Genomic DNA, 14,231 nt, shown 5'->3' with positions numbered 1-14,231 from the left:
AGACCTTCAATAGCTGGCTGTGGCCAAATGAATTACATCTGCCAGATTACATAATTTGGCCTGTTTACCTTTGTAGCCTTATCTTAAACTAATTCCCTACCCTGGCAGTTGTTTCTCATGAACTTTACCTCATGCTATTCACTGGCTAAGATATCCTCTTAATCTGGGTTTTCTTCTTTCCACCAGTTCAAGGTTTATATTAATTTGTGAAAAATAACTCTTCCTCATGTAATTCCATCACTAGAAAACTCTTCCTACCCCTTCTGAACATCTTAGTACTTTCTGCCACTCTTCTGGAACTCACCATTCTACTTTGTTTGAGTTATTTCCTTAAATGGCTAGTGTTTGTGGATAGATGACAAGATTCTCTTTGGTTATACTTTATAATTCAAATCTGCATTTGAGCTTAATCCCGAAGGCATCGAAAATACCACATTTTTGCAGTGAGGAAAGGTAACAAGGTGTCACTAAATAAGTACACATGGAGATCTGAAATACCATTAGGAACAACATTCTTCTACTACTCTTGGGTGTTGTCCTCTCTGAGAGTAAACAGGCCAAACTCATCAACATGGAAAACTCATTTGGTCTTTGATGTGAAAACATCTTTATTGGCCTCTGTTCACAAACTAAAAAGTTAGTGAAAAGCAAATACCATTAATATTTGCTAGTAAGGCTGGTAGCACTTGCTGCAAAAATGTACAATAAACATTTCTGCTGTTAAGGATATATTCCAGTGTTGGAAACTTGTTATTGGAAGTAAGATAAAATTGCCTGTGGTTACACTGCTAAGTTATACTTACTTTCTAAGAATTTTTTTGTTCAGTAACTTAGAAGCCAAGCAGCCATAGCACAATTTCCTTTTCATTCTCAGGGGATTTCCTCAGCTAAGGGCATGTCTTTTTTTTTTTTCCCCATTTTATTAGTTGGAGGCTAATTACTTTACAATATTGTAGTGGTTTCTGTCATACATTGACATGAATCAGCCATTGATCTACACGCATTCCCCATCCCGATCCCCCCTCCCACCTCCCTCTCCACCCTATCCCTCTGGGTCTTCCCAGTGCACCAGGCCCGAGCACTAGGGCATGTCTTTTGAGAAATCTGTTCCATAGTTAATGTCTCAGGCCTCTTTAACCACCAAACCAGCACTGAGAGCAGGTTTCGGTTTGTCCAACTTAAGCTGATCTTATTTAACATGAACTGGGGACTTTGCTGGTGGTTCAGTGGTGAAGACTCCGGGCTCCCAATGCAGAGGACCCAGGTTAGGCTGCTGCTCAGGGACTAGATCCTACATACCTCAACCAAGAGTTTGCATGCCATAACTAAAGATCCTGCATGCTGCATATTAGACCTGGCACAACCAAATAAATATTTTAAAAATAAATGATCATGGCTTTAAAAATTAATAAAATAAATATAATGAACTTGTTACAAAGGATTGGTTAATCTAAGTATTTCCCTAGGACTCAAAAACTTTGGTATGACTTTACAATATAGACTTTGTGTTAATTGCGTAGTACTTCTTAAGTTGTAAAGCACATATTCTTTCAACCATTTTAAACTGTATAATTCAGTGGCACTTGGTACATTTACAGTGTTGTACAACCATCACCAGAACACTGATTACCCCAAAAAGAATCCCCACAACTATTACACCAGCACTCCCCAATCTTCTCCCACTGGCCTTTAGTAACAACCAATCTGCTTTGTCTCTGTGGACTTTGTTTTTTGAAGCAATGTAAGGCTTGTGGGGTTTTAGTTTCCCAATCAGATCAAAGCTGGGTTCTCAGCAAAGTCCAGAGTCCTAACTACTGGACCACCAGGGAATTCCGTGTCTCTGTGGATCTGCCTATTCTGAGTATTTCATATAAACAGAATCATATAATGTGCAGCCTTACTGTGTCTGGGTTCTTTCACTTAGTCTGTTTCCAAGTTTCATTGATGTTGTAACACTTATCAGTACCTCCTTTCTTTCTATGGCTGAATATACCATTACATGGATATACCACATCTTATCATCAGTTTATGCAAACACCATTTTTTGTTCATCCAAACATCAATTTGGTTGTTTCCACCTTTTGGCTGCTGTGAATAGTGCAACTATGAACATCCATATATAGCACTTTTGCTTAAATGCTTGTAATTTTGGGTATATACCAAGCTATGGAATTGCTGGGTCATATAATACTTCTCATTTAAATTGCTGAATTCAAATATTGAGTGGTACTATTTATGAAAATAGTGAAGGCTCCAAGAAATTATGTTTTACACACTAGATGATTAACCAAAAAGTGGCAGTAGCTCTAGCTCTAGTTTTTGACACTAAGTAGTGGGGAAGGATATGGCTAAGTTAGTGATTCTCAAATAGTGTACACAAAAATTACTTGGCAAACCTTTTAAAAAATGCAGATGGCTGAGTCTCAAGGCCAAATATTCTAACTCAGTAGGGCTGGAGCCTAGGAATTTGTACTTTAGACATCCTAGATGATTCTGATGGAGATGGGTCTTTCCACTGCACTTTGACAAACTCTTGAAGCTGATGGCTCTTTCTCAACTGAAATCAGATTAGACAGAAGGGATTAAAGGAGTAAAATGAAGCTTTCCCAACTGTCACCTTAATCTTTTATAGAAACCCTGCAACTGTGATGACAAATAATATATCTGCTGAGGAAATATATATCTGCTGTGAGGAAAACTCATCTTTCTATAGTAGACTTTCTTCATTTTAATAGGCAAAACTTGACCAATAAACACCACATAGTATTACAAATAAAATACTACTGAAAGCAAAGTTTCTCAGTTGTGTCCAATTCTTTGCAACCCCATGGACTGTAGCCTACCAGTCTCCTCCATCCATGGAATTTTCCAGTCAAGAGTACTGGAGTGGGTTGCCATTCCCTTCTCTAGGGGATCTTTCCGACCCAGGGATCAAACCCGGGTCCCCTGCATTACAGGCTCTTATCATCTGAGCCACCAGGGAAGCCCGTAACTGAACCAATTGTCATTCCCAAGACTCCTATTCTAAGCATTTGTTAGTATCAAAGATAAACAATGCTGTAGCAACTTTTGTCTTTAAACTGTAGCCAATTCACTTTACTTTTTGATATTGAGTTTCTTCTAAGACGACAGTTAAGATTCACTACAGACACACAATTGCTTAATGTGAGACTTACTGACAATCAAAAATTGCCTCCCTAATCCCAATACCCATTTAATAAGGGTTCAATTCCTAAAAACCTGACATGATTTATTTTTAGATCCAGGTGTGTAAGACCGGCCAGGTTAGTCTTGGAAGGTAATACTGCTTCCAAGTATTGTAATTCATGTTAGCCCTTAAAAACATAAAACCATCTTAAGTAATTAACTATACTGATTTAATCATATTTCATAGAAGCCCAAAGCACTCCAACGTTTCCCCTTTATATGAATAAACGCCCTATAATTTAAAATGTGCAAAACATTAAAATAATTCCCGTAAAAATTATATTAGCATATTTTCCATCACCAGGGACTGGTACAGCCTCTGCCTGAATACATGTTCTTCTCAGTGATGATCTAAATTTAAATTTAGGTAAATACAAATCACAGCAAAAATAAAGTTTTCATCTTTAATGAAATGACTTTGGAAATAACATACATTTCCATGACACCAACACTATAGTTTTCGGAGTCACAGTAAGATACACAGAATTATATCCATAATTAATATGAATGCCAACATTTGAAGCAGTAATTTCTGTTACATGGCAAACAAAATCAAGAAAGCAACCATCAAACAAAAGAGACCCATAGCTTCAGACAAGGCAAATCCCAGGATAGCATATGAGAACAGCTGCTGCTTCAGTGAAGGGTTTCTAAAAGAGACAACACATACCATTGTTACTTTGAAATATTATTCAAATTTTAGCATGGTTGACAAATGTTAAAGAACCAGATTATTAGTGTTGGGTTCTTTGTAAGCTGAAAAGTACTGGCACAGCATTCTGCCCAGATCTCTTTTGGTTCTCCCTGACATTCCTTTCCCCTCATTCCTAATCAGATGGGGAAAGGGAGGCATTATCTCCCTATGTCAATGGTCAGTCTTCATCCATTATGAAGGATTCTGACCTTCTTATCCCCGTAAAAGTATGTTTAAGATTCGATAGTTTAAGTAAAAGGTCTTAAATAATAAGATGGAAACTGGTATTCTTTTAAAGCACGAGCTGTCTTGCTTTAACTTTAGACAATGAGCTTCTCTAGTCCTTAATAGGTAAACTGGAGTCTTTCTAGGGGGTTTTGGGAGCAGTGATAATGCATGCAAAGTACTCAAAATGTAATGCAAGACACAGAAAGGCAGTTAATAGAAAGTAGCTATTATTATTTCACTAGTTTTCTAAGTTTCCAACTATTTCAAACATGTTTTCAAACTATTTATTTGGCAATAGAAATTACCTGGCATAACCAATGATGAGACTGCCAAAAACTGTTCCAATACCAGCACCAGAACCAGCCACTCCTACTGTGGCAGCACCTGCACCGATAAATTTGGCTGCAGTATCAATGTCTCTGTTGACCGCACTGGTCTGAAACTCCCTTTGGATTAACTGAGACACACCATTCTGGGTTCCATTAAATACTGTAGAGCCCTAGACAGCAGGAAATAAAGGTAAAGGTAAAATTAGTAATCACAGTTAGCTATTTTAATCATGGTACTGTCAAAATGATAACCACTTCTCTATAGTTGGTAGCTGAGTTTGAATAGAAGATGATGTGGCACAATGGAAAACTCTAGGGCTTAGAATAATTCCAGTCTTGCAGAAAAGGAACAACAGTATCAATACCACATAAGGTCTTTGAAAATTAAGAAACATTGTATGTGCATGTGCTTTTTAATAGAGTAGGCTGTTCAGGAACTGTTGCTATCAAAATCGTACACCAGCAACTCAAAACTATACATTTAAGTATATATATTAATTATATTTCCTGGCCAAAATTCAGGTGAATAAGTTTTGGATAAAGTTTCTTTCATTGGCTCATCCTCTGCAAATTTTTTGGATGAAAGGGTGGAAAGGACTACCTAAAACCATTCATTAATGAGGTTTTCCCCCTTCACTTTGATAAAGACCCTAAGACTTCTTTGGTAGCATTAGTTAATTTTACCTCTCCAGTCCTAGTCTCTGGTCGAGATAACACTGATGCAGAAATTGGTCTGTATGCAACTCTGGATCCAGCTCTGATCTATTCATGAAAAAGATTTCATGTATTAAGACAACAGATACGACTTCAAGAACCCTTCCCACACCATGAATTCTAAAAAGGCAATCTGCAAAAATGAGTCAGAAAGATCATGACTTTTCTGTATTGATTCTTATCCTGGCTATTTGATCATTTTTCAACGCATTAAACAATTTTGACAAAACTTGTTAATGAAACTTTAAAACTTATTCATAATGCATTTGTAATACTCTGAACAAAACTTGTAAGTATTGCTTTTAAAATTTCAATTATTGTAGTGCCACAATTAAGATCAGAAAACCAGCAATAAATACCCCACATTCTTTGGTAAGTGGATCAACAAGTACATAAGCACTATTAACGCTTGTCATTTTAAACAGCCCATTAGTTAAAATGAGCGCTCGCTATTTCTAAGATTATTCCTATATGTCCATTAATCATAAAATTAAAATGCAGTTTAAACAATTCCACACTGGTAGAAGAACAATCTTTTAAACAGTCTGACCATAAGGACATATTTCTGCCCTTGAGTGTCCACTAACTAAGGTCACAGAAAATTCCTTCAGAACCAAGATCTGATTCTCTATAAGACAAACCCCCCAGATCTTCACACAAAGTACCCAAAAATGGTTTTGGAAATAACACTCCAGAGGCAGTAGAAACTTTCGGCTGCTGCACTAGCCGCCTCCGCCCACACAGGGTGAGGCAAAGTCCCTCCCTCTGCAGCATCGAGTTTGACCTACAGATCGTAATGGAGACCGCAGCAGCAGCGAACGTAGGCCTCGAGGCCCCTTCCACCCTTCTCTGCACCCCAACCCTCGCGAGCCCGGATCCAACAGGGTGTCGGAAGAGGTGGGGGAGGGGCCGTTCCAGGACAAGGAGCAAGGAGGGTTTGACCTACACCAAGCTGGGCCTGACAACTAGGCCCCGACGGTTCTCCCTAGCCGGAGTGGAGGGGAGGAGCGAAGTAAGAAACCCCACGAAGGAAAAGGAAAGGGATAAAAAGACACAGAGCTTAAAAGGCGTGAGGGAACTGTCCTGAGAGGGGCGTGAGTCCCGCGCGGAGGTGACCCATTCAACAACGTGGACGCCCGTGGCAAGAGGCCGGGCCCTCCAGCTCCGGGCCCAGTCTGGGCTACGCACCAGAGCTGGGGTGCAGGCAAGCTTGGCGCAGGCGAACATCTTGCACTCTTTGGGGCAGCGCAGCTGGAGGACTTGGGTGACAGGAGACGTGGGCTCTTCTCCCGCTTCCTCTGCGGAGGCAAAGAGGCTTAAGGTCAAGTGTCCTCCGAGGGCCCGTATTTCCACCCAAGTCCCTCGAGTTCCGTGCACGCGGTCTGCTCGGGCCCAGGGCCAAACGAGGCGCCGGCAGAATGAACGGGTCCCTCTGGGGCGCAGCTCACCACGGCCAGACCCGGCTCCCGCGCCCTCCGCTTACCTTCCAGTGAGGTGACGGCGGCCGCGGCGGCAGAGGTCGAAGGAATGGGGCTGGGCGCGCAAGCGCAGTCCCGCTCTTATTCGCACCGCAGCACCCGGATGGAGAAGGCGGGGAATTGGGTGCAGCCCGGAAGACGCTCAAGGTCACTTTGTAACAACTTTATTGGTAACCAGTCCGGAAGTACAGAGACAGCCGCCCTAAGATGGAGTGGCGGGCAGAAGAGGGGTGAAGGAGAGACAAAAAGTAGATATTGAAAACTAGCCCAGGGAGAGGGAACCGAAAGGATTATTTCGCCTTTGATCTAAGCTGGTCGCAGGATAGTGGGACTTAATCTTTCAGTTGACTTTCTTAATGAGATTTGGCCTTTTATCAGTTGCTAGGTTTCTTTCGTAAAAGAGATCCCTTCCTGGTCATTGTTCTCTGTGAAATAGGACTCTGTGGGGAAACCGTTCATTCACTGCTTAGCAGAAAGTACATTTCTGTAAAGGAATCTGAAAAAAAGAGTTCCAGAAGTCTGGAATAATCTTTTGGGGGGAAAGTGGGCCTGACCTTCTGGGACAAGTTCAGTTCAGTTGCTCAGTCGTGTCCGACTCGTTGTGATCCCGTGGACTGCAGCACACCAGGCCTCTCTGTCCATCACCAACTCCGAGAGCTTACTCAAACCCATGTCCATTGATGTGGTGATGCTGTCCAACCATCTCATCCTCTGTCGTCCCCTTCTCCTCCCGCCTTCACTCTTTCCGAGCATTAGGATCTTTTCAAATGAGTCAGTTTTTTGCATCAGGTGGCCAAAGTATTAGAGTTTCAGCTTCAGTATCAGTCCTTCCAATGAATATTCAGGACTGATCTCCTTTAGGATGGACTGGTTTGATCTTGCAGTCCAAGGGACTCTCAAAGAGTCTTCTCCAACATCACAGTGCAAAAGCATCAATTCTTCCGCGCTCAACTTTCTTTATGATCCAACTCATATCCATACATGACTACTGGAAAAACCAGAGCTTTGACTAGATGGACCTTTGTTGGCAAAGTAATGTCTCTGCTTTTTAATATGCTGTCTAGGTTTGTCATAGCTTTTGTCCCAAGGAGCAAGCGTCTTTTATTTTCATGACTGCAAGTCACTATCTGCAGTGATTTTGGAGCCCCCCAAAATAATACTAGGACAAAGGAATAAGCCCCCCCCCCCAAAAAAAATACTGGGACAAAGGAACAAGCAAATGAATAGCTCTAAGAGTTTTGTGGCTTGGGCACAAAGTTACCTCTTGGTAAAGAGAGGGAGGTCAGTTTTTCTTCCAGCCCTGTGATTGGGAGAATTAAGGGATTGTAAATGTTTTTTCATGTAGGGCCAGGGACTAAAGAAAGTCCTAGTATTTTCAAAACTGACCCAACTGTAACACTTGTTTGGGCTTCAGATGAATACAGAAATACCTCAGGAAAAAAATGGCTCTTACTGGACTTCTGTCACGTCTTGAATTCTATAAATCTGACTTAATAGTTTTAACAAGTGGCTATGGAGGTGGTACAAGGCAACACGAAAGATTAAGTATCTAGGGATGTCTAGGGACTGAAATCCTACCTACTTGGCCTAGAGCCCTGAAACAACATAGACCCAGAGGATCACTTTTTTTTCTAGTTGGCACAATGGTGCAGTATCATCTAGCAGTAATCCTGGGGAGAAGCCCTCAGAACTATTTGAATTAAGACTGATCCACTTTATAGGCAATTAAGACACTGATCTAGCTTCATAGGCAAATGCTTCAGACTCACATGTGAGCTGATCATTTTAGGCTCAATCTTTAGCACATAAAACAGAGTTAATTCACATGTGCAGTTCAAGGAGAACTTATTAGTATATTTTCTGAAGCACTCAGTTCTTGCCTGAAGTATGTAATAAGATGTCTTTTGATATCTAAAGTTGAAGAAACAATAATGCTCTGTAGTAGTCAGGGTTCGCCAGAGAAACAAAACTAGCTGGAAGAAAAATTTGACCTCTTTTGGTAGGATCCTACTGGTTCTGTTTCTGTGGAGAACCTGGACTAACACAGAGCATTATTATATTAAGCATTATTGTTTATATAGGCTTCCCAGGCGGCACTTATGGTAAAGAACCCACCTGCCAATGCAGGAGACGTGGAAGATCCCTTGCAGGAGGGCATGGCAACTCACTCTAGTATTCTTGCCTAAAGAATCCCATGGACAGAGGAGCCTCAAGGGCTGCAGTTCATAGAATCTCAAAAAGTCAGACACAACTAAAATGACTTAGGATGCATGTGTGCTCCCCCCGCCCCCCCCCCCCCAACACACAGAATGACCATGTGGAATTAACTGACTTATGTGGTTATAGAGACTGAGAAGTTCCATGAACTGATGTCTTCAAGTTGGAGACTCAGGAAAGCTGATGGTATAGTTGAACTGGATCTGAAGGCCTGAGAATCAAGGAGGCCAATGATATAAATCCCAGTCAGAGAAAATAAGATGGAGTGGCCCACCTCAGGAGTGAGACAGGGAGAAAAAAAGTGAATTCTTCCTTTCTCTGACTTTTGTTCTATTCCTCAATGGACTGGATTATGGCCACCCACATTGGGGAGGGCAATCTACTTTACTGAGTCCACAGATTCAAATGCTGATTTTGGCAGGAAGGGAAGCCCACTAGGGAGTGGCCTATTTATTATTATAAATAAATAAATATATTTATTATATATAATAAATAATTATATATATAATTATGACTGATTCACATTGATGTATGACAGAGACCACTAAAACACTATAAAGCAATTATCCTCCAGTTAAAAAAAAAATTCATCCAGAAACACCTTCACAGACACTAGAAATAATGTTTAATATACATATTCTTGTGCCCAGTCAAGTTGACACTTAAAATTAATCATCACAGGCCTTATACTTCAGTAATAGATTATCTTAAGGGAAAAATTCTTCTAAATGAATTTGTGTATGGAGATGGCTTAGCGAAAAGCCCTTCCTCTCCAGCCATAAATCAGTAGCAGTGACTGTTGAGAAGAGGCAGGAAAAAAACCAGGCCCCCTAACAGTCTCACTTCTATGGTGCATGTGGATGAGTTGCCTATAGGAGTGAGAGGCACCCTCTGTGTCCAGGCTCCCGCCTGACGTGTGTCAGCATGTCAATGAGTGCATGAGTTGGCCTAGGAGAGAATAGGTCCTTTGTGAGTTCTGTGAGTTAGAGTTTAAATATTTATGAAGAATTTTAGGTGTTCAAAGAACAGATGTTCTACCTTTGAAAATGGTGTGTGTGTGTGTGTGCATTAAAAACAGAGAGACACAGAGAAAGACAAATAATAAGTTAGTAATAAGTATTTAATCCTGTCTACATTTTTTCTTAGACTGTGGAGTCAGTGATGTTAAGTTATGGGACATCAGAATTAGGTAATTCAGTTCAGTCACTCAGTTGTGTCCAACTCTTTGTGACCCCATGAACCGCAGCAGGCCAGGCCTCCCTGTCCATCACCAACTCCTGGAGTCCACACAAACCCATGTCCATTGAGTCAGTGATGCCATCCAACCATCTCATCCTCTGTCGTCCCCTTCTCCTCCCACCTTCAATCTTTCCCAGCATCAGGGTCCTTTCAAAAGAGTCAGTACTTGGCATCAGGTGGCCAAAGTATTGGAATTTCAGCTTCAACATCAGTCCTTCCAATGAACACCCAGGACTGATCTCCTTTAGGATGGACTGGTTGAATATCCTTGCAGTCCAAGGGACCCTCAAGAGTCTTCTCCAACACCACAGTTCAAAAGTATCAATTCTTCTGCGCTCAGCTTTCTTTATAGTCCAATTCTCACATCCATACATGACCACTGGAAAAACCATAGCCTTGACTAGATGGACCTTTGTTGACAAAGTAATGTTTCTGCTTTTTAATATGCTGTCTAGGTTGGTCATAACTTTCCTTCCAAGAAGCAAGCATCTTTTAATTTCATGGCTGCAATCACCATCTGCAGTGATTTTGGAGCCCCCCAAAAATAAAGTCAGCCACTGTTTCCACTGTTACCCCATCTATCTGCCATGAAGTGATGGGACTGGATGCCATGATCTTAGTTTTCTGAATGTTGAGCTTTAAGCTAACTTTTTCACTCTCCTCTTTCACTTTCATCAAGATGCTCTTTAGTTCCTCTTTGCTTTCTGCCATAAGGGTGGTGTCATCTGCATATCTGAGGTTATTTATATTTCTCCTGGCAATCTTGATTCCAGCTTGTGCTTCATAATATCTGATAATATCTGGGTGATGATTGCATGAGGAAGAAAGGAATGGGGCAGTAAAAAGAAGTATGAAAGATAATTTCTAAATAAATCCTTCCCTATCCTGCATGCTTCTGTGCAATGTGACTTTGCTACTCATCTCATGTAATCTTCTGCTTGATAATTAATATATAAATATCATTTACATTAAAAGAAAATGTATACATATATGAATATGAGATCATGTTCCTCTGCTGACTCTAACCCATCTCAAAGTAAGTAACTTACTCCTTTTCCAGTTAATATGTCAGATACTGCTAGTTACCTATTCAGCGTTTATTCTCCCTTTCTCTCTTACTTACAAGATCCTGCTCCCAGTTAAAAAAGTACTGAGCTTCCCAGGTTCACTTACAGTTAGGAATTATCAATGGTTTGTGAGTCGAAGTTACTTGGCAGTGCCTCTAAGAATGCTTAGAAAGAAGTTAGAGGCAACTGGTTCATTTTTTTTCTTTCCCTTTCTTTTTCCTGCCTGGAATATGAACCCAGTGTCTGGAGGTGAAGCAGCAATCTTGCAACCATGAGTCCAGAAGCCACACATTAAGTATGGATAAGCTGGGAAAGAAAAGGAGCTGGATACCACTCAACCATAAAAAAGAATGAAATTTTGCCATTTGAAACAACAAGGATGGACTTGGAAGGGAATTATACAAAGTGAAATAAGTCAGGCAGAGAAAGACAAATACTATATGATATCACTTATATGTGGAATATAAAAAATAAAGCAAGGTAGTGAGTATAACAAATAAGAAACAGAGATATAGAGAACAACCTAGTGATTACCACTGGGGAGAGGGGAAGGAGAATGGGGAAGACAGGGGTAGGGGATGAAAAAGTACAAACAATTACATATAAAATAAATAAGCTATAAGGATATACTGTACAGCACAGGGAATATAGCCAATATTTTATATGACTGTAAATGGAGCATAATCCTTAAAAATTGTTAATCACTATGTTGTACACCTGGAACTTTACTATACATCAACCATGTTTCAACTAAAAAATAAATAAATAAGGAGTCTGAGTTCTTAACTTTTTAAAAGAGTAGCTACAGTAGCCCTTAACTGCCTATTTATGGATTTCATGGTGCAGGAGAAAATCAATCTATTTGGTTAAGCTACTGAAGTCAGTTTTCTATTATGTGCAGCTGAACACAATCCAAACTGATACATAATTCTGTAGATTTACACCTGAAACTTTTTTGGATTTTGGGCTGTGATTATAGTGGCCTATTCTCTCACAGAATTTACATTAACTTATATCTGTCTTTTTTCCCCTTATTTGCCAGGTATTTCTGCTGGGACCAACCACAAGACAGAAATCATATTAGTAATTTGAACAGGGAAAATTTAATACAAACTGTGTTAACCAGTAAAAGGTATCTAACTACTAAAAATGGGAGAGTATCTTCTAAGGGGTCTAGAAGCAGGAACGATAAGAACAGCTGCTATCCTCTGCTGAGGAAGAGTGAACAGCAAGGGAGAATTTAGAGATTTAGAGGAGAGGGCACGGCTGTCACAGGAACGTGCAGTCCACAGTCCAATTGTGGTGAAGAAACTTGCTGGAGGCAGAAGCCACACAAGTGAACCATGAGGATTGCTGAGGTGAACACAACCAGCTGCTGCAAGTCAATCCACCTGAAGAAGAAAGGAAGTCCTTCCTCCTGGTCTGGCTTCACAGTGTCTTGCCAGCACCCTCTATTGGCCAAACCTAACATTCTGCCAGTTGTCATAGCGGAAATGCCTAAAGGGTCCAGTTGTAGAATGGAAACAAGGTAAAGAAGCATGGATTTCTAGCTGAGAGTCATAAGTTACTAACTAACAGAGATGGTGAGATTTTTAAGGGCAGGAATAAGGTCTAATTCATATTTATGTCTTCCACAGCAGCTAACATAGAATATTAAACATAGTAGTAGTCACTCAATAAATGTTTGCTCAGTAGTAACTAAGGTACTTAGTATGGTTGAAGTAATTTGCAAAAATTTATTCTTCTAACTAAAATTTTAGGCTGTTGGACAAATTGGAATGAACTCTAGAATTTCTTTTTCTTACTCGTATTGCAAAATTCGAACTTAAGAGAACTCGAGGAATATTTTCTTTTTTTTTTTTTTAAATTTGTGGCATGAGTTTGTTCAAATAAACATTCTATGTGTGTACCTAAGAAGGATTCTGTATTTCTAGTCTTGTGTACCTAAAGAATTGATTAAAAAAACAAGACAATAAAGCCCTTTATTGACCTGTTCTATGATACGAGGGGCTGCCCAGGTGGCTCAGTAGTAAAGAATCCGTTAGCCATTGCAGGAGATGCAGGAGATGCTGTTTCAATCCCTGGGTCTGGAAGATCCCCGGGAGTAGGAACTGGCAGCCCGTTTCAGTATCCTTGCTTGGAGAATCCCATGGACAGAGGAGCCTGGTGGGCTACAGTCCAGGGTGTCACAAAGAGCTGGACATGACTGAGCTTGCCTGGAGAACCCTGGGACAGAGGAGAATGGAGGGTTATAGTCCTTAGGGTAGCAAAGAGTAAGACATGACTGAAGCGACTGAACGTGCATACAAGCATGCGTGACTGACTGAGCACGCACAGCACACGTGATGCAATAGAATGTTGGCAGAAGTGGGACACGAGCAGAAGCAGAATAGGCCCTGGGCTGGCTTCTGAGGCAGGCAAGGTCTGTCGGTGGTTAGTCTTTGACTTTTTTCTCAAAGCCTCTGGTCTGTCAGTGGGCAACTGACTCTCTCTGCCCGCACCTTGTATTTGCTTGGTGTCTCATGGCTATGTTAGGCTCTCCATGGCAACAGCTACTGATGCTATCTCTTTCCAGGTGGTTTCCGCTTCTGAGCTCTTACCCATGTAAAATCTTACTTATTGCTTGCTTCAGCAGTGCATATACCAAAATTGTAATGATACAGAGAAAACTAGCATGGCACCTGTGCAAGGGTGACACTCAAATCCATCGTGTATTCCATATTTTTATAGTCTGCTACTATTAACCTCACAAGTGGAGAAGGAATGTGAATGCATCTAAGAAGGGGAGAGAATTACAAATACATTTCCTCCTATGTTTTAAAAGTAGAAGGTTCAAAAATGGTTCCCAATATGAGAAGGAATGGATTGAAGGGAACAGGAATAGATGCTAACCCTCTTTGAATATACTTTGCTTTCTGGATTTGGGTTTGCAACCATGCAACTCATTTAAAAAAGTGAAAAAAAATTAAATCCCCTATAAATTGAAACAGATGAATTCTACTGTTTCTAGTTGGTGGCATAACCACAATTTACTCTTTATAGGTAAAAAGAGTCCAGA

General features: G+C 40.6%; 1 protein-coding gene and 1 non-coding gene across 2 annotated transcripts; one reads left to right on the top strand and one right to left on the bottom strand.

Annotated features, from left to right (window-relative positions):
- Positions 1-3,597: 3,597 nt before the first annotated feature.
- On the bottom strand, positions 3,598-6,764 carry ATP5MC3 (ATP synthase membrane subunit c locus 3). Its single transcript, XM_020915095.2, has 5 exons — positions 6,656-6,764; positions 6,361-6,470; positions 5,143-5,220; positions 4,435-4,628; positions 3,598-3,857 (listed from the first exon to the last, which is right to left on the bottom strand). The coding sequence occupies exons 2-5, from the start codon at positions 6,397-6,399 to the stop codon at positions 3,743-3,745; spliced, it is 426 nt and encodes a 141-aa protein (XP_020770754.1). The 5' UTR covers positions 6,400-6,470; positions 6,656-6,764; the 3' UTR covers positions 3,598-3,742.
- Positions 6,765-13,794: 7,030 nt separating this feature from the next.
- Positions 13,795-13,899, top strand: LOC139038095 (U6 spliceosomal RNA). The gene has a single exon (XR_011491042.1). It is a non-coding gene; the product is annotated as a U6 spliceosomal RNA (small nuclear RNA).
- Positions 13,900-14,231: the final 332 nt, after the last annotated feature.

This window comes from Odocoileus virginianus, chromosome 13, assembly GCF_023699985.2.
Source record: "Odocoileus virginianus isolate 20LAN1187 ecotype Illinois chromosome 13, Ovbor_1.2, whole genome shotgun sequence".
Lineage (NCBI taxonomy): Eukaryota > Metazoa > Chordata > Mammalia > Artiodactyla > Cervidae > Odocoileus > Odocoileus virginianus.
Note: the sequence above shows the minus strand (reverse complement) of the source record. Positions and strands in the feature narration are given on the sequence as shown.